General features: G+C 40.8%; 3 protein-coding genes across 3 annotated transcripts in view; all 3 read right to left on the bottom strand.

Annotated features, from left to right (window-relative positions):
* The window catches only part of npas2 (neuronal PAS domain protein 2), a 29,139-nt gene extending 26,127 nt beyond the window's left edge, over positions 1 to 3,012 (bottom strand). Inside the window, exon 1 of the mRNA XM_046838998.1 lies at positions 2,407 to 3,012. The gene's annotated coding sequence lies outside the window, so the exon portion shown is untranslated. The remainder of the gene's footprint in view (positions 1 to 2,406) is intronic.
* Positions 3,013 to 7,589: 4,577 nt separating this feature from the next.
* Positions 7,590 to 9,320, bottom strand: vma21 (vacuolar ATPase assembly factor VMA21). Its single transcript, XM_046839224.1, has 3 exons — positions 9,151 to 9,320; positions 8,469 to 8,578; positions 7,590 to 8,251 (listed from the first exon to the last, which is right to left on the bottom strand). Exons 1-3 carry the CDS (start codon positions 9,201 to 9,203, stop codon positions 8,109 to 8,111), a joined length of 306 nt encoding a protein of 101 aa, XP_046695180.1. The 5' UTR covers positions 9,204 to 9,320; the 3' UTR covers positions 7,590 to 8,108.
* A 761-nt stretch (positions 9,321 to 10,081) lies between these two features.
* On the bottom strand, positions 10,082 to 17,561 carry mtnr1c (melatonin receptor 1C). Its single transcript, XM_046839865.1, has 2 exons — positions 17,387 to 17,561; positions 10,082 to 12,377 (listed from the first exon to the last, which is right to left on the bottom strand). Exons 1-2 carry the CDS (start codon positions 17,559 to 17,561, stop codon positions 11,503 to 11,505), a joined length of 1,050 nt encoding a protein of 349 aa, XP_046695821.1. The 3' UTR covers positions 10,082 to 11,502.
* Between the last annotated feature and the right edge of the window lie 1,017 nt (positions 17,562 to 18,578).

Below are 18,578 nucleotides of genomic sequence, written 5' to 3'. Positions count from 1 at the left end.
CATAGAGAATTCTACACCTTCACAGAAAATTCTAGACCTTCATGGATTCTTCTAGATATTCATTAAGAATTCAAAGCCTTAATGAAGGATTCTAGAACTTCGTGGAGAATTCTAGACGTCATGAAGGATTCTAGAAATTATAAACCTTCATATAGAATTCTAGACCTTCACGAAGTTACACACACACACACACAATCAACAGCCGATCAGTGTATATTGTTCGTAAAACACTTTCTGTCTCATGACCAAAAAAAACCACCCCCAAATGTTACAGCTCGTACCTCTGATTTATGATTGTGTTTTTTTAGAGTGACATTTTTTCTGATAAAGTGACTGGTTTACTTCCTGCTTCGTAACAGGATAATAGAAAAAAAAATGTAAATAGGAAATAGGGTCAATATCAAACGTTCCTGATCTCGAAAAACAAAATCACTTATAATTCTGATTAATTATTACTGATTACTACAATTATTCCAGATCTGATCTTGAGAATCAGACGCGAGCGGCTCTTAAAGGGCCGGAGCAAAACCCTTTCGCCACAAGGAGAAGGCTTGGGCTCTTTTCTGCATGGCTGGTCACACTGCCTGGCCTGCCTGCAATGGCCCAGTAACCCAGTTTCAGAGGAGCTGCATAACAGAGGCCTTGCCTAACACACACACACACACACACACACACACACACACATGCAATTCATGAAATTAGGGACATCAGCTGTTCTTTCTGCATTACTTTGGGCCCAAACAGGTCACATAATCATGTTTTTTTAAACATCTGGGCGATCGTGACAGACAGAGAGACAGACGAGCGCGTCGAGGTGATGAAACAGCAGCAGCGTTAATCGTTAACTATTCTTAGAACTATTCTTATTTTCTGTAGTATGTAATCGATCGCTTCTGTTTTTTTGCGGTGCGGTCACAAGCAAAGGCGCGACACACTCATGGTTCAACCAGGAAATGTGGAAAAAGAAACTAGATGGTCACAAAGTTTTCTAGCTGCTACGTAGCTACTGGGATTTTTTTTATCAATATGATGAAAAAGTTATGCTACAATCTCAGGAATATTGAGAAAACATTGGATTGACACAGAGCGAGTGTGCGAGCAGAGCTTTTTCACAAACATGGCAACTGCAGAGATGCAACAAATGATTTCAGAAAATACTAATTAGATAGCTCTTAATTAGATCTCTGTCCAATCAGATTGCAGATTACGCCCCCTAACTGAAGCCACGGCCAATCAGTAAAAGGTTTTGAAATGGGAACGTGTGAACTTTGAAGTCACAACGTGTGTAATCACTAAAGTGGGTGGAGTTTTCTATAAGGAGTTTCCTTTAACCTTTAGGGGGTGGAGACTTTTTTCACAGTTTCTGTGAAATGATATTTTTACATCTGAGTTTACGGCATTCGAGAAACTGCCTTATCCAGAGTGACTTACATTTATCTCATTCATACAACTGAGGGTTAAGGGCCTCGCCCAGGGGCCCAGAAGTGGCATCTTAGTTGCAGATTTGAACTCATGACCTTCTGATTGGAAGCCTAACATCTTAACCACTGAGCTACCCCTTAATCATAAAAACAACCTCTAGTATATCAGAGGACAGAAAGTTCCACATCAGTCACTGTAACTACAGACCTATAAAAAGTGTTCAAGGAATAAATAAACACGTGCAACAGAAAACACGTGCAAACGCTTTTGTACACAGTTTGATTTTTTTCACTGGTGCTTGGACCCCTAAGTAGGTTCTCCTGTAGAGGTTCCCCAAACAATCCCAATAACAACCCCCCCACCCCACCCCACCCCAGCAAGCACTCGGTGTCAATTCGGGGGCATGACGTCGTGTGTTGTGTAACGTTTTATGTGTGTGTGTGTGTGTGTGTGTGTGTGTGTGTGTTCTCCTGCGGTGATGTTTTTCATTACAAACTTTGCAAACTATTTAGGTCACCGAGAAAAGCAAACAAGATCCACCAGGGCGGAGAGGATGATGATGATCTGCTGTTAGAGTAAAAAGTGTGTTCAATCAGAGTCGCCATGGTAACAGGGTCTACTGAACTCGGGACGAAAACGGACGGAAAGTAGATTAACAAACAAACAAACAAACAAACAAACAAACAAACATTGTTAAAGCAAGTAATAATTATAGAAAGGCGCGCGTGCTGTTTGATATGTCATATAAATATATATAAATGTCCAAATTTGCTCCCAAACCTTTGAGAAATAAAACAATTAATAAAAAGCATAACTCTCAAACATACGCGCGCGCACACACACACACACACACGCACACGCACGCACGCACGCACACTGCGAAAAACGAGATACTGTAGTTTTTCCGCGCACGTGAAAACACGGCTGCGCGTTAAAACACACGCACACACACACACACGCACACGCGCACGGTGCAATACTTACCGGTGTTCAAGACGAGCCGATCCTCGGACTCACACACACTCTTACACGCTCACACATACACCGGAGCGTTTACGGCGTCTGACCCGTTCCAAGTTACATAACCGGCACCGTTTCTGCGCGCGACTTGGCTTTTTCACTTCACTTTCCACGGTTGACTTTTTCTTCTTTTTCTTCTTCTTCTTCTTCTTTATAATTGCCCCCGGGGCTCACAGACGCGCGCACCTGTCGTCCGAACGCGCAAAAATAAATAAATAATTAAGACCGAGAGGTGTGTGTGTGTGTGTGTGTGTGTGTGTATCTGTGTATCTGTGTATGTGTGTGTGTCCCGCGATTCACCGGGTACGGAGTCACGGGTAACGGGAGCGCGCACGACTGGCCACGCGCGCAGGCCAGGTCGAGTGAAACACGCGCGCGCGCTCTCGGATGTCATCGGCGGAGAATGGCGTACAGCGTCACTGTCTCTGGAAACCGGGAGCGCGAGCCAAGCGCGCCGTTATCGCGTCACGCGAATCACGAGCGCAGCAGCAGGTTCACGGTGCATAAATATTATAAACTATTAAATAATAAAGAAGTCAAAATCACAATCACACAAATTGTGGGTGGGAAGAGAAAGAAATCACTACTCCGATCTGGAGTTTTAATGAAACTTAATTTTACAAATAAAAAATACAAACAAAAAAAGGGGGAAAAAAGAAGGGGGGGGTAAAAAATAAACGTTGCAACTATTCGGTAGATTGACAGGTCGGTGTTATTGCGTCATTAAATACAGGAACCAATCTAATCCAACATTTAAATGCAGAAAACGCCTGCAGAATAAAGGGGCGGGGCATATATTTCCAATCCGCATACAAATAGGTTCAGGTTCTGTTCATAATTTTCCAGTGCAGTCATTAGCCCCGCCCACTCGCTTAGCTGTTCGTCCGGCCCCTTTTCCTTAAAAGGCAAACACCAATTATATTATCATAAGAGGTTAAACCCGTTACATCACTGACAGAACAGTGTGTTCACAATCTTCTAATGCAGTGCAGATCAGTGTGTGTGTGTGTGTGTGTGTGTGTGTGTGTGTGTGTGTGTAAAGACAGCTAATCTGGATTAGCCCCTGCAAATATAGAAGGCCGCTCTCGTCTTGTCCTCTCAGTGGATATGTCGATTTCGAGGGCGAGCAAGACAGGCTGGTCTCCATGGCGATGGTCGCTAACCGGTGAATCACGCGAGGTTACCGTGGAACGATCCAAATACAGGAAGTGGATGTGTTCCAAATGAGGAAGTGGCATCAAACAACATTTATTAGCGCACACACACACACACACACACACACACACACACACAGAGGTTAAATAGTTACTTCTGCAGTTCTGTCTCAGTGTAAAACACACACACACACACACACACACACACACACACACACACACACACACTTTATTTTTAGCTAGCCTTTTTGGACTTGTTGTGGATGGCAGGCAGGGTGTTGTGTTTTAAGTCACTTGGGCTGGAAGTTAAGCAGATAAAACCTCTGGTTCTGTACCAGTTATTGACGCTCACTGTAGCATGGCAGAACAATCCAATTTTGTTCACACTGCAAAAAATACAAAAATAAAAAATGATTCTACATTTGAACACTTGTACTGGTTCATTACTTTTTCTGTTTCTTTGCCTATTTTCAAACTTGGATCTGATTTCTTTCTCTGCTCTCGTTTAAGATACTGATTTCGAGTTGCATTCAGATTTGAATTCAGATTCTTATGTGCCATTTGAATAAAAACTCAGATTCTAGTTCCCAGATTCAGCAAATTTCAATTCAGACTCAGGTTTAGATACTATTCTGGTTCCAGTTCAGAGCTAACATTCAGATTCAGGGTAAAATTCAGATTCTGGTTTATATGCTGAAAACATTTCCAAGTCCAATTTCAGATTCCATTTCAGATCCAGATTCTGACTCAAATTCTTGTCTTTATTCCGATTCATTTTTAGAGTTAGATTCAAGTTCCAATCCGGATTCCAATCTTGATTGTGATTCAGATTTAAGTAACAAATAAAATCCAGATTCTGAGACAGTTTTGGGTTTTAATTTGTATACTGAAGACAAACATGATCCAGCAAATTCAGATTCTGGTTTTTTTTTTTTTTACCCAATTAAGTTCACAAATCTTATTCAGATACAGATCTAGATTATTTCGATCGTCATTTTGATCGTCATATTCTAATTTTGATATAAATTAATATTCTTCTTTTTTTATTTTGATTCAGATAACAACACTCATATTCAAAATGTAACTTTTTCTTATTGTGCCTGATTCGAACCTGAATCTGATTTATTTTCTCTGCTATAATTTAAAAAACTGATTCTGATTCGATTCAGACTTTGATTTAGATTTAGGTAGCAATTCAGATTCCGGTTCTCAGATTAATCAGGATTCAATTCAGATTCAGGATTTGATTTCTGTTTCTATTCTGGTTCCAGTTTAGAGTTGAAATTCTGATTCAGGGTAAAATTTAGATTCCAGTTTATATGCTGAAAATTTATTCCAATTCCAAACAATCCTGATCCAGCTGCCAATTCAGATTCAGTATTTTTGTAGCCTGATTCAGATTATTTCTTGTTCAGATCCAGATTATTATTGTTATTTTTTAGATCTTTTAAGATGTTTCTGATTTCAGATTAAAAATTCAGATTCTGCTTCAGCTTCATATTCATTTTCACATTCTAATTCTGATTCAGATCTAAATTCAGATTCTTCATGTTGATTTGGATCTGAACAAACCTATTCCGGGTTTTTAATTTCAGCCTGTTTTACATTCCACTGATTCAGATTTACCGTCCGATCCACTTTACAAGTCTTTTTTTTTCCCTTTATCTTTTCAGACTAAAATCCAAATTCTTAACTGCTGGATGGGATTCTGGATTTACACTAAGGTTTCCGGATTCAGATTAATTTCAGCTCCTCAGATATGTGTGTTAATAATATTAATTAATGGTGTGTGTGTGTGTGTGTGTGTGTGTGTCCATCTCCATAATAAACTATCCAACTGTTCTACTCTGAATACACCCCACTGGTTTACACTGGATTTTGTAAGCAGAGCATGTTATGAAGGTGTTTTTTGTGTGTGTGTGTGTGTGTGTGTGTGTGTGTGTGTGTGTGTGGTCCTGACCTTTCCATAGTGATGTATTTTTTGGGGCTGCAGTGACAGAAACACACAAAACACAGGAAATGAGAGTAAAGCTGCATTACACAATGTCCACTTATGTCACTTGTGTGTGTGTGTGTGTTAGGGTGAGTCATACAAAGGAAATAGTAGATTATGCTGTTTCAGGAGCACACCCTATTGCTGGGTACTGAGTGCTACATGAATTGCAGACACACAAGTGAGCTTCTTCTCATCCTACACGTCACCACGCTGTACATCATAAGATGCTTTTCAGCTCAGTACGCTGCACAGAAAAGTTTTTCGAGTCCCTGTGCGCTCTGGATGTTCTCTCTTGCTGTTGTCGACGTTTGTGAATTGACGTGAACATTAATCGAAGCTCTTGACCCGTGTCTAGATGATGTTGCGTGTTCTAATGCTGAAACGCTGCTAATTGGCTGAATGGATACTTGCGTTTCCACAGGCCACGCCTCTTTTTAATGACTCGCCGTTACAACCGTTTCTCATTTGGTAACAAATACGTGCAGTTACGAGATTAATACGCGATCACGTGATTTTAAAAAACCTTGAACGCATGTCGTACAAACAAATACACGAAATTACATGCGGCAAAATATAACGTGACGGGTGAAGTCGAATGTAAGAAGAGCTTGGTGTTGAATCCAGCTCCATATGAGGAATCCTGTCTGTGTGTGTGTGTGTGTGTGTGTGTGTGTGTGTGTGTGTGTATAGACATTGAGGTGATGTGGATGGAATGCAGTCACCCGCGGAAAAGGACGGAACGCAGAGAACATGGCGGAATTCCGACCCTCAGACATGCGCTCAGAATTTCCACACCGACCACTTTCTCTCTTTTTCCGTCCTCCCTCGTTCTTTCTCCTCACTCCGTTTTCTATCAGCACTCATTTCTTCTCTCTGCACGTTCTCCAACTTCTTAGGTATTTTTTCCAGTCATATGTGGTTCCTTCCCAGAACGCAGTAACATGAACTTTTTCCTTCACTTAAACTTCGAGACCTGAACCTCTAAGACAACTGTGCACAGCTCCATGAAGATCTGTGGAAGATCTCCTGCTATAGAGCTCCAACACCTTTGGGATTAATTGTTTACACTGACCAGGCCTCCTCACCTCACCTACAGCAGGACCTAACAACTAACATCCTTGTACTGAATGAATCTCCACAAAGAGATTTAGTGGAAGATCTTCCCTGAAGAGTGGGGAGCATTAGAACAGCAAACGGGCTCAACATGGAACCGGATGTTCAAAAAGAAGCACATAGCAATCAGGTCAGGTGTCCACAAATTTTTGGCCAAATCTCATTTACTGTAACAATATTAAAATATATAAAATATTAGGAAATGTTTATTGTCAGGAACATCAGGACTAAAGAATAAATACAAGGAACTTTTCTGGAACGGTTTTTCTTACGGCTTTAATGTGTTTTTTTTTTTTTTTTTTAAACACAAAATGTTTCAATTAAATACACATTAAAAACAGATTTATTTTAGGACAAACATCTACAGAGCCCCTGAAAGGACATTTGCAAAAACAAACAAACAAATAAATAAATTATTGTTACTTTCTGGTTATCGGCAATTAAATAGAATCTTGTGGAAATGATCCTGTTTTTGTGGGAATTTTCTCTCATTTGTTTATTTATTTATTTATTTGTTGCGGATCAGGAGCTCCGTAAGGTGTGTTCATAAAGTTGTTATAATGACATTCTGCACAGGTCGAAGTGGAAACAGGAAAATGGAACTCGATGAACAGCAGGAGAAGAAAGAAGCTGGAAGGGGACACAGGAAGGGGACACAGGAAGGGGACACAGGAAGGGGACACAGGAAGGGGACACAGGAAGGGGACACAGGAAGGGGACACAGGAAGGGGACTTGTAAAGAAGTGTTCAGAAACATTACAGGAGGAAAACATCTGGTTTTGAAGTAGGATAAAGTGTGTGTGTACGTTTGAGTGCAGAGTGTGTATAAGTGTGTGTGTGTGTGTGTGTGTGTGTGTGTAAAAGAAAAAGCTGCTACTCTGAGATCAGGTGTGTTACTGCGAGGTTTATTTCCACTGAACACTTCAGCATCACACACACCGTCGTTCCAGAAGGTTCCGGAGGAGAAACCTGTGTGTTTGATATTTCGTGTTGAGAAATGAGAAGGTTCCTCACACACACTCTGAAGCAGGGTTAGAAACATTAACGGATTCTCAGCTGGTTCCTCTGGAGGAAGCTTCAGCAGGTTTGTATGTGTCACCCATGAGGGTAAAAAAAAAGACAGGAATTCACTGGACAATTTACCTTTTGAAGCCGGTTCTAATCTAAGTTCTACTGGGAACCTCAAGGCTTTCACCAGAGGAACCCTTTAAACGTTCTACCACACACACACTCACCAGGCCCGTGGTGACCTCTGAGCTCACCTTGTGTACAGAACACGTCTTATCACTGCATCACATCTCTCCTGTGTGTTTCATCCGTCTCTCTCTCTCTCTCTCTCTCTCATTTTCTTCTTAAACCTCTTTCTCTCTCTCTCTACCTGTCCTAATCCGATTTCCTCTCCCTCAGTCCTGCTTTCCTTCCCTCGTCTGCCGCGGTCCCTCATTCCAGGCCACGTAAACGAACAGCGCCAGGACCACGTGCACGGCCACCACGGCCAAGATGGCGGCGTAGAAGTAGCTGTCGCTGCTCGAGTATCCCAGAGACCCTGAGAACGATGGAGCAAGAAAAAAAGAGAGAAAGGGGTTATTGTTTCCATAGCAACAGCTTCACGAGTACTCGACGTCGCCCCAAATCAGATGTCAAAGCGTTGAAAATATTTATATACATATATAGTATTCTACTAATTTTTAAATTGCTCATGGAATAGTTATGGAAGGAGTCTCCAGTGTCAGAAGATGAAGCAGTAACGCAGGAACACAAACCTTCGAAAAAGTATTTTTTGGAAGCGAAGTAGAGGCCGATGGGGAGCGTGACCATCAGGATGGTGAAGAACAGCAACGTCTTCAGGACGGATAATAACGATCCATCATTCCTGGTGAAGAAGGAGAAGAAATAAGAACGTTCCAGAACCACATTCAGCAGGGGGTTTCAAATGTTTGTACACCAAGGACCAGTTTCGTTATTGAAACTACATCTATTTATACAGGGTGGTGCAGGGAAAGGGGACATTTTGGGACCAGAGGAACCTCCAGAGGAACCTCCAGAGGAACCTCCAGAGGAACCTCCAGAGAAACCTCCAGAGAAACCTCCAGAGAAACCTCCAGAGAAACCTCCAGAGAAACCTCCAGAGGAACCATATTGAGGTTTATGGATTAGATAAATGATTAGATCAGTATTTTTTTATTAAAGCCCGGATGTATCAGGCGCGTGCACGAGACGGTGTTAAACTTCCTCTCCGGAGTTTCCTCCACTTCCGTTTCTTCCTCATTTCACCTCTAAAAAAATATTTCCTCCAAGAGAATATAATAAAAGGTTATAACATTTTCCTTCCAATCAAATACTTTATTCCTCCGAATAATCCGCTCTTTATTGATTCACAGAACCGCTGCTAACGTGCTAAGCTAATGATAATAATACATTAATAAATAGTGACTGTATATTTACCCTCTGCTGTCGGTTAATTCTCCGGGTCTGGACGCCTGGTCATAACTCTGCATCTTCACTTTAATACAGAAAATGCAAAAATAAAGGAGGAAATGATTTAACGCGGTTCTGCGCAGTGTAGAGTTACTGAAAGGAGAGGACAAGTACTTCCGGGTTTCGTCACATGACTTCACCCACGTGAGTCATGTGACGGTGTGATATTTACATGCTACCAGTAGAGGGAGACAGAAGCTGTGGGTGGATGGATGGATGGATGGATGGATGGATGGATGGATGGATGGATGGATGGATGGATGGATGGATGGATGGATGGATGGACTAGCCCTAGATAACCCTAGATATATCCATTCCAGGAAAAAAGAGCTGAATGAATGAATTCATAAATAAAAGAAAGAAGTAAGAAATAAATAATTAATAAAAGAAAAGAAGGTAAAAGGAAAGAATTAATAAAATAAAGAAAGAATGGACTAATCAATTGATTAATGAATATATGAAAATAAGGGAAGGGAGGAAGAAAGAAAGAAAGAATAAGAGAATAAAAACATAAAGAACGAAAAAAACATATGAATGAATAAAAAAGAAACAAAAAGAAAAAAAGAATCAATTCATTGATTAATAAACATATGGAAGAAAGAATGAATTAATAAATAAAATAATAAAAAAGAAAGAAAGGAAGAAAGGATCAGTTAATTGATTAATGAACATATGAAAGAAGGAATAAATGAATGAATAAAATTATAAAAAAGAAAGAAAGAAAGAAAGAAAGAAAGAAAGAAAGAAAGAAAGAAAGAAAGAAAGAAAGAAAGAAAGAAAACCTTATTAATAAGTAAATAAATAAATAAAATAAAATCATACTGTTTTTATTTTCCATTATTTTAAATTTTTGCTCATTTTTAAAGAAACCACACTGATTTGGATTAAAAATTACATTTTTTATACAGGTTATTAATAAAATTAACATAATCATGTAAATACAAAAACATTATTGAAACATTAGTTTGTACAGAACGAGTGCAGGAAGCTGGAGATATAAATAAATGCTCATTTTATAATCCTTTTGCTCACGAGAGCGAAAGTCAGCTGGTTTTCAGAACAAGTTTCCTGAGATTCAGATGCCTCAGGGACTTTTATTATTTGTTTAACATTTTAACAACACATTTTCTTATTATCCGATAAGCCAAGTTTCCTTCAGACCTACTCTCCATTTCTCTCCAATGTGGCTTGAGGAGGCGCACGTAGGTCCCATGACCTATCTGTTTATGTTAGCATTAGCAGTATTAGCATCAGATAGTGAGGAAACACCACAACAGAGAGCTCACACGTTAGCCATCGTAGTGCGGTTGAGTATTCAAGAGAAACATGAAACGATGATAGAAAACGTCATATTTTGGAACAAAAATGAAGAGAAAAAAAAGCTGAGGTGGAAAAATTCTCAAATCTTGTGGTGTAACTGCATCTGGATTAGCATGGGATCTCGGAAACACGTTTAGTGTAAACTCTCTGCTGCTCTAAGACCATATAACGACTATAAGGCTATAAGCTCTGAGAATTAGCTTGGCGGGTTGTTTTGTATGCTAACATTTTATTTGTGCGTGTTTTAAACATTAGACCATGTGACTCGAGGATCTTTTGTGCGTCTGTGACTAAATTATCAGCGTCCATCCTCAACATCTCACCAGTTTTATGCTAAATATCCCCCATCATGCATACTGTCCTATTTATGATATGTAGTCTGACAGGAAACTGGGCAAATTTCCCACTGAGACCTTTAACATACGGTGATGCTGCTGCGAGTTTTGAGCAGCACACGTGCTTTAAGAGTCTAAGAACATTACTGGAAGACGACAAGAGATCAGGAACCTCTGAAAATGTCGAAACCATGCGGCAACTCGTTCATGATGATAGTCGGAAAACAATCCACATGATGGGCTCCTGTGGGCTCCTCCCTCTTTCCGAAGATGAAGATTCAGCTTCAAGGTCGCCATTTTGACATCGTTGCGGAAATCCAGTGCAAATAGCAGAAGGTGCTTGATAGGCTTTGAAAAGAAGACTTCCAGGACACATTCCAGAAGATGCAGGAACACTGTGAGCACTGTATTTCCGTGCAAGGGGACTTTTTTTTGAAGGTGATGGTGTGGAAACGTAGATAAATAAAGTATTTATTTGCAAACAGAGCGAGTCTTGAAAGATTTTGATACCACTTTGAAAGCCCGTATCCACACTCAGCACCAACCCAAAAAACAACCATCAACCAGATTGTTTAAAAAGTCTACAGTGGCAGACTTTAGTTGTGCATCAAAGTTTCTTTTCTATTTTTAATATTTAAGCTACTCCTTACTCCTGGTGAGGGGGTTATGCGCCACCTTCTCCCAAATGAGCCTCCACCAGCAGGTTGTTGGTCACGGCAGGGGATTTCTTGCTCCTGATGGCCTCCGTGTTGCATCGGGAATGATTAGGAAACAGAGCTCTTGGCGCGCAAAGTGAGACGAGGATCTGCTTGTACTCGCGGCGGAAGTTCTGGTTGAGAAGACCGTAGACGGCAGCGTTCAAGCAGCTGTTGAAGTACGCCAGGAAGTAGCTGGCCACATAGAGCCACTCAGGCACTTTCGGTGCAACGTTGACCGGATCCAGCGCCACAGCCAGGCCGATGAAGTTCAGCGGTGCCCAGCACACAGCAAAAAGCACGAACACCACGAACATGGTCAGAAAGTGGCGCAGGTCAGCAGCCCGTGCCCAGGGTCTGGGCCGCACGCGACCTTTGACCCTGATCACCAGCATCCAGATTTGCAGGTAACAGTAGGACACGATGGCTAGTGGGATCATGAAGTGGACGAGCACCACGGACGCTGTGTACGAAGAGCTGACGGTCTGCGTAAACGTGCAGGAGAAAACCCGGTGGTCGTAGGTCAGTGAGCCGAGCAGGAAGTTGGGCACTGTTGCTATGGCACTCAGGACCCACGTGAGACTCACACACAGACAAGTGTTCCGACACGTGTAGAAGCGTTCGTAGTGCAGCGTGTGGCAGATGTAGCAGTAGCGATTGATGGCGATAGCTGTGATGTTGAATACAGAGCCGATGACACCAAGGCCCAGGACAAAGCCGCTCAGCTGGCACTGCACCGCATCCAGCGTCCAACCTCCGTGGAAGATGGCGAGCAGGGCCAGCGGGTATGGGTACAGCGCCACCACCAGGTCAGCCACAGAAAGGCTCACCACAAAGATATTACCTGGCAAGAAACAAGGAAAAGATCTAATGTTAAGTATTGTCAAAGTATTAAAATGGAAATAAAGGACGAATCCCAATGTTCTTTTTTTCTTTGTTTATCTAGAATTTGTGAAACATTTTTTATATTACAGGTACGAGGTGGTATCAAAACGTTTCAAGACTAATGGTGCTAACTGGTGCTATTCTGACCACGTGCGTTACCACGTCTGTGATTTCATCACGGAACACCATGAAGAGCAAATATGAAATACTGCATAAGATCTTCCACACAAGACGTACCGCGTATATGTTTGAAATACGGCGATGCTGCGACCAGTCGTTCGAGGTGTTATGAGTGGCACGTGCACTTCAAGAGCAGAAGAACATCACTGGAAGATGACCAGAGATCATGGAGGCCTTCAATGAGCTCAACTTGTGCATGATAATCGTCGGAGAACAATCCACATGATCTCACTTCCGTACCTACACCCCAGATTTGGCTCCTGCGGACTTTGCGCTTTTTCCGAAGAAGATGCAGCTGAAAGGTCACGGTTTTGACACCATTGTGGAGATCCAGCACGAATCGCACAAAATTGTTGATACGCTTTGAAAAGAAGAGTTCCAGGACACATTCCAGAAGAATGCGGTGAAAATTGTATTGCTGTGCAGTGAGACTAGTTGGAAGGTGACAGAGTGTAAATAAAGTAGTTTCTTGTAAACAGAGCTCATCTCCAAACTTTTCGATACCAACTCATATTCAATATTAACGGACAATTGAAAAAGTCAGCTCAGATATTACCTGAAGGCGTTATCAAGGATTATGAAGAACAACCAAGGGTTTCTGTTCCACAGAAGGTTCTAAACAACCCGTATATATCAAAAGAACGTGAGAAATCCACAGGTTGGTAGAAAGAAATAAGTAAATGTCAATTCCCTGTGAAAGCTTTGGTATCGTTTTGTGTTTCCGATAATAACCAGATAATAACCCTGATAATCTAATGTTCTATAAGAAATGATTAAGTGTGAGATACATCTTAACTGATTGTGAACTTCACAGTGGGAAACCGGTAAGTTTGCGTCAGACCCCTTTTCTGTGTGGGTTTTAGCTTTGCTAAGTTTTCGCAAGTGCACCTAAATCACGAACTAAATATACATACGCCTGCAGTGCGTTAGGAATTACACCCATCTCCTGACTTTTCCCTCCACATTCTCACACACCAGGATCTATACCCAATAATAACCCTAGTCTTTGCCATGAGTTTTGGTGCCAGCAGCTTCCTGATCAGATGCTGTTATCTAGAAAAAGCATGCTGTGTTGATTTGGGGGCCGCAGGGTTCTGACTTGATGCATGCATAAGAATGAGGACTGTTGTGTGTCTCTCTCTCTCTGTAAATGCTTTGGGAGGCAGAAGGAATGAGGATGGTCATTGAGAACATAGTGTGCTTTACAGCCCATTTATTTGGCTCAGTGAGGTGTGGCATATGGCTAGGAGAAGATATACCTTTATTCATCCCACTTAATAGACATTTCTATTAATTACATGTCTACATGTCTAGGTGTTGTGCAGCACATTATTAATGTCACTGATCACCCTCTTCTGCATGATCTCCCTAGTTGAGATCCCCCAAAAAAGTCCTGACTAACCAGAATATTACGTTCAAGTCATGGACATTGAAAATGCCTAATGACTTATGTAATGGTTTTAATTGATTTACACCAATGTTTAGCATCCACACGCAGGTGGATGGTCTGGTGGAGTGGTTTAGGACCCTAAGAGACTGCACTTCAAATATACCACCTCAATCTTCCCAAACTGTAGAGAAGGATGGGTCTGTGACTTCAAAGGATATTGGACAATTCACCCTTCTCCCCATGGAGATCATTTCTTATTACCGCTTTAAGACAATGTCCACTGTTAAAAGCTCTGTACAAATAAAAATCTCATTGAGTTGAATTGAATTTAATACACACCCAGAAACACACCAGTTGCCAAGTTGCATGGGGAAGTTCCTAATGTGTTTTTTTTTTTTTTATGTACCTGATCACAGATTAATTTATGGGTTTCGTTTGGACTTTAGAATTGTAAATTACTGAGTATGTCCCATGTCTCACGTGTTTAATCAGATATCTAAATGTCAATATAATAAGAATGTGGCCTTTTCCATTTGGTTCAGTTGTTTGGAAGCCATGTCTCCTGGACTTAATCATTTCACGCGCACAATGCACATGCTCTTCTGTTTTTATGATCATTGGATTGTGGAGATGAGCAGGACTCATGGCAAACACAGAGACGTGTGCACTTGGACAGGTAGTAGTACAGTATCTGGGCTTCTACTTGGACCAAGGCAGGTGTTTCTAAAAATTGAGACAATTGTGGTTTTCCTGAGACCGAAGTGAGGATATAGTCCACAGGAGGCAGCTCAGACCAGCAGGTAATGCCTGGTGATTCTCACCTGTGTCTTATTGTTTACAGACAGACTACTTCTAGGTGTCTTATTGTGCTTTTAGAGTCTAGTAACTGGTGAGAAAGAGGGAGATATGGCTGCTTATTGTAATACACACGCCTCAGAGCTCAAACACGAAGCGTGGAATGAATAAATGCAGGCCTGGAGCTCACCCGAGTCTTTTTCCACACCCTCACAATGGTTTTCTATATTCAATAATATCTTTGTCTTCACTATGAGTTTGCAGCAGCTTCCTGATCAGATGCTGTTATCTAAAGCATGCTGTGTTTTTTTGGGTCCTGAGTTGATACACGGATAATAATAAGTACTGTTGTCTCTCTTTTACTGCTCTGGGCGAGAGAAAATGATGGGTATCGTGCCCTCGATCTCAATGACAAGCACCGAGACAAGGCCAAGAGAGGACATGGAGCAAGTGTGGGGTAAAATGTGTCATGAGTTCATGAGCTCGTTCTCTTTGGTGAATTCTGTTTCTGATTCTGAGCTGTGAATCTTTAAACCTGTTGGAGAAAAATAAATGTTTAAATGAACAATTTTGTTGCTTTGTTTCTACAAAATGATTTTCACTTTTCTTTATCATCAAGATTTCATTCAGGATTACATCCATCTTTTAGAATTCATGACAGCGATGTCTTTCTTATACTTTACATTTACCTCTATGGCATTTGCCAGACGCACTTATCCAGAGTGACTTACATCTTATCCCATACAACATACAACTTCATACAACTGAGCAGATACGGGGTTAAGGGCCTTGCTCAGGGGCCCAGGAGTGGTAGGCGTGGCTGGGATTTGAACTCATACCAAACCAAATTAGACCTTGGATAGTCGTCCTTGGGTTTGGATAGATATGGGAAAACCTTCCTCAGAAAAAAAGGGGTCTTAGAGACAAACATCAGGAGACTTCCTTGGGATCTAATGTTTTGGAAAAACTTCTTTAAGATAGATGGCACTGAGGTTGGAAAGACTCTTTTAAAAAAGTACAATCTCTGAACAGGCTCTGTCAAAGTTGGTCAGATTTTTGAAGAAACTTAAGTAAAATGAAATTGGGATTGGAAAGAGTTCACTGAGATTAGACAGGCTTTGGAAAAAACTTTGTTAGACGTTTGTTCAACAAGGACAGTAATATAGTGTGTAGACATAATAATAATATAATTTATCAACTATTAATTATACTAAACTACTACCATTCTCAGATGGCTGACAAATATCAGAGCTTGTCCCTCACACTGTGGCCTGATGAGCGAGGAATTGATTTTCTCAGTGTTGAACTGGGTTTTAGCTGGATTGGGTTTTTGCTCCAAGTCTTTAATTAATTGATTTTAAAATGCATTCCACTCTTTTGGTTTTACTGAAGTAGTTTTTGCTCCATTCTTTGTTTTTAATTTGTGCTCCATACAATGAAAGATGTGGTAGCTCAGTGGTTGAGGTGTTCTCATCAGAAGGTCAAGAATGCGATGGAACAGGTTTGGGTCTCCTAGTTCAAGTGAAGGCCAAATTTCATGACACCGTATTTAAATGCGTAATAAACAATTGTGTGCCTATAACTCACAGTTTGAAGCAGAACTACATATGGCAAAAAATTGTAGATAGAGAAATACATAAAGTCCCAATACTTTTGTCCACATGTTACACCTTGACCTTGACCTTGACATTATTGCAATATGGCATATTTGTTGCTATGCAACAGAACTCTCTTTATGTAATATTCAAAAATCCAATAAAATGTGATGAGTTGTGTGTATGTAAGACACTGTAAACTGTGTGTGTGTTTGGGTGTCGCATGTCATTATTTCCTAATGACCACTCAGTGACGTCATGAGGTTTTATGACCTGAGAGAGACTGTACATCAAAGAAACTCAAATCCCATGTCTACTACTTTTTTTTCCAAACGTGTAGCAGCCCAACAGCGTTAAGAGTTCAGCGATAAATTCCAATTTGAAATTCCTATAACCAAAAATAAAGTCGATACAGTCGATAAAGTCGATAAAAAAAGATTACACCTCATCTTATCTTCAATTAAATAAACAGTAGAAATAATACAGGGTTAGTCAAATGAAAACCTTCAATAGTTTTACAGAAATTAGACTCTAATTCGACTTTAATCCCAGTGTTCTAAACACCAACACTGCAATAAATAGTGTGTGTGTGTGTGTGTGTGTGTGTGTGTGTGTGTGTGTGTGTGTGTGTTTTGAATATATATAAGGTTTTCATTTGACTCACCCTCATCATATATCCTGTCTGAATTGTGTTGATTAACATCCACGTATTCCTGCTTTATTCTCCAGTGAAGAATCCAAGTAGCAGATGATGCTGAGGAAAGTTAGATCAAGTCCAGAAGAACCAAACACACACCATAAACCTCATTCTTCATGCTAATTTCATTCCGGATGGAAAAACAACTTGCACTCAGTGTAGTTTAGATGTGGTTAATGAGTGTCTGGAGAGAAGTGTGTGAGGTGGGTCATGTTTGATAATCTAGATCTTTCTTTCTTTCTTTCTTTCTTTCTTTCTTTCTTTCTTTTCTTTCTTTTCTTTCTTTCCTTCCACCGTTCTTTTATCCCTACCTGCGTTCCTGAGCTTCTTGTTGCGGTAGACAGACAGAATAACCAGCGCGTTTCCCAGCACATCGACCACGATGGTGAAGACGAGGATCCCCGCCAGAGTCGCAGCCACGGCGGCTGATTCCTGTCTCGGGGACGCGCAGTGCGCGCAGCTCGCGTTCACGATCTCCAGCTCCATCCTTCTGCGCGCTGCGCTCAACCTCCAAATGAGGAGCGCGCACAAAGTGTGTCCAAAGCGACCTAATGTTTATTCATATACAGCCTACTGGTCTATTCAATACTCTTATTAAGCTTTCTTATCATTCTTTTTTTTTTTTTTTTTTTTGTGGGAGTATTATTTATATTTTTTTTATTATTAATAAAGTATTTTTATTGGAGACTTTGGAGCACCATCAGTGGCATTCCACCGTCCTCCTGTTATGGGTAGGTTGGGATTTGGGAGGAGTGAAGATAAGGCAATAACTGTAGATATAAAAGGCTTCAATGTTGCTCCTATTCATGGAAAAACTTCCAAAGCGACCCTTTATGTAACAGGTTTAATTTCCATGAAAATAAATATCAATCAAAACAGATTCAATGGAGACGTTTATAAAGTTTATAATAATCCTATTTCCTATCCTAATAAACCCAAATGTTTATTAGTTGTGTTTTTTTTTTACAATGAAATCTTCTCTTGTCTGGTATGGCATAGAGCTAAAATGATTTTTTTTTATGATCTGTGAGATATGCAGTAAAGTTCCTGCACCTCGGGCTGTTTTAGCACAAAGAGCAGAGCAATCAGGCCATTTATCAGAGCAAAGCTTAGCAAATTGTCTTGACAGCTGAACCCATTTAACCTCTACGATATTTCCCTCCATGTAGGATTATTCATGCAAACATCTTGCAAAAATATTGGGACACCTGATTTTTCCATCCATATGTGCTTCTTCCTCAAAATGTCAGCACACAGCAGTTTGAGGCACACAATGGACTAGGACATCTTTAGATGTGCTAGCATTGAATTTTCCCTTCACTTGAACTAGGAGACCCAAACCTGTGAAGATCTGCTTTAAATGGGTGAGAATGGAAGATGTCTTGCTATTGAGCCCCAACCACTTGTTTTGGGATGAATGTGAACGCTGACTGCACCCCAGGCCTCCTCGTGTTCTCCCTTGCAGGTGAATGAATTTCCACAAATCTCCACTAAATCTAGTGG

The sequence above is a fragment of the Silurus meridionalis genome, chromosome 25 (genome assembly GCF_014805685.1).
Source record: "Silurus meridionalis isolate SWU-2019-XX chromosome 25, ASM1480568v1, whole genome shotgun sequence".
Taxonomy (NCBI): Eukaryota; Metazoa; Chordata; class Actinopteri; order Siluriformes; family Siluridae; genus Silurus; species Silurus meridionalis.
Note: the sequence above shows the minus strand (reverse complement) of the source record. Positions and strands in the feature narration are given on the sequence as shown.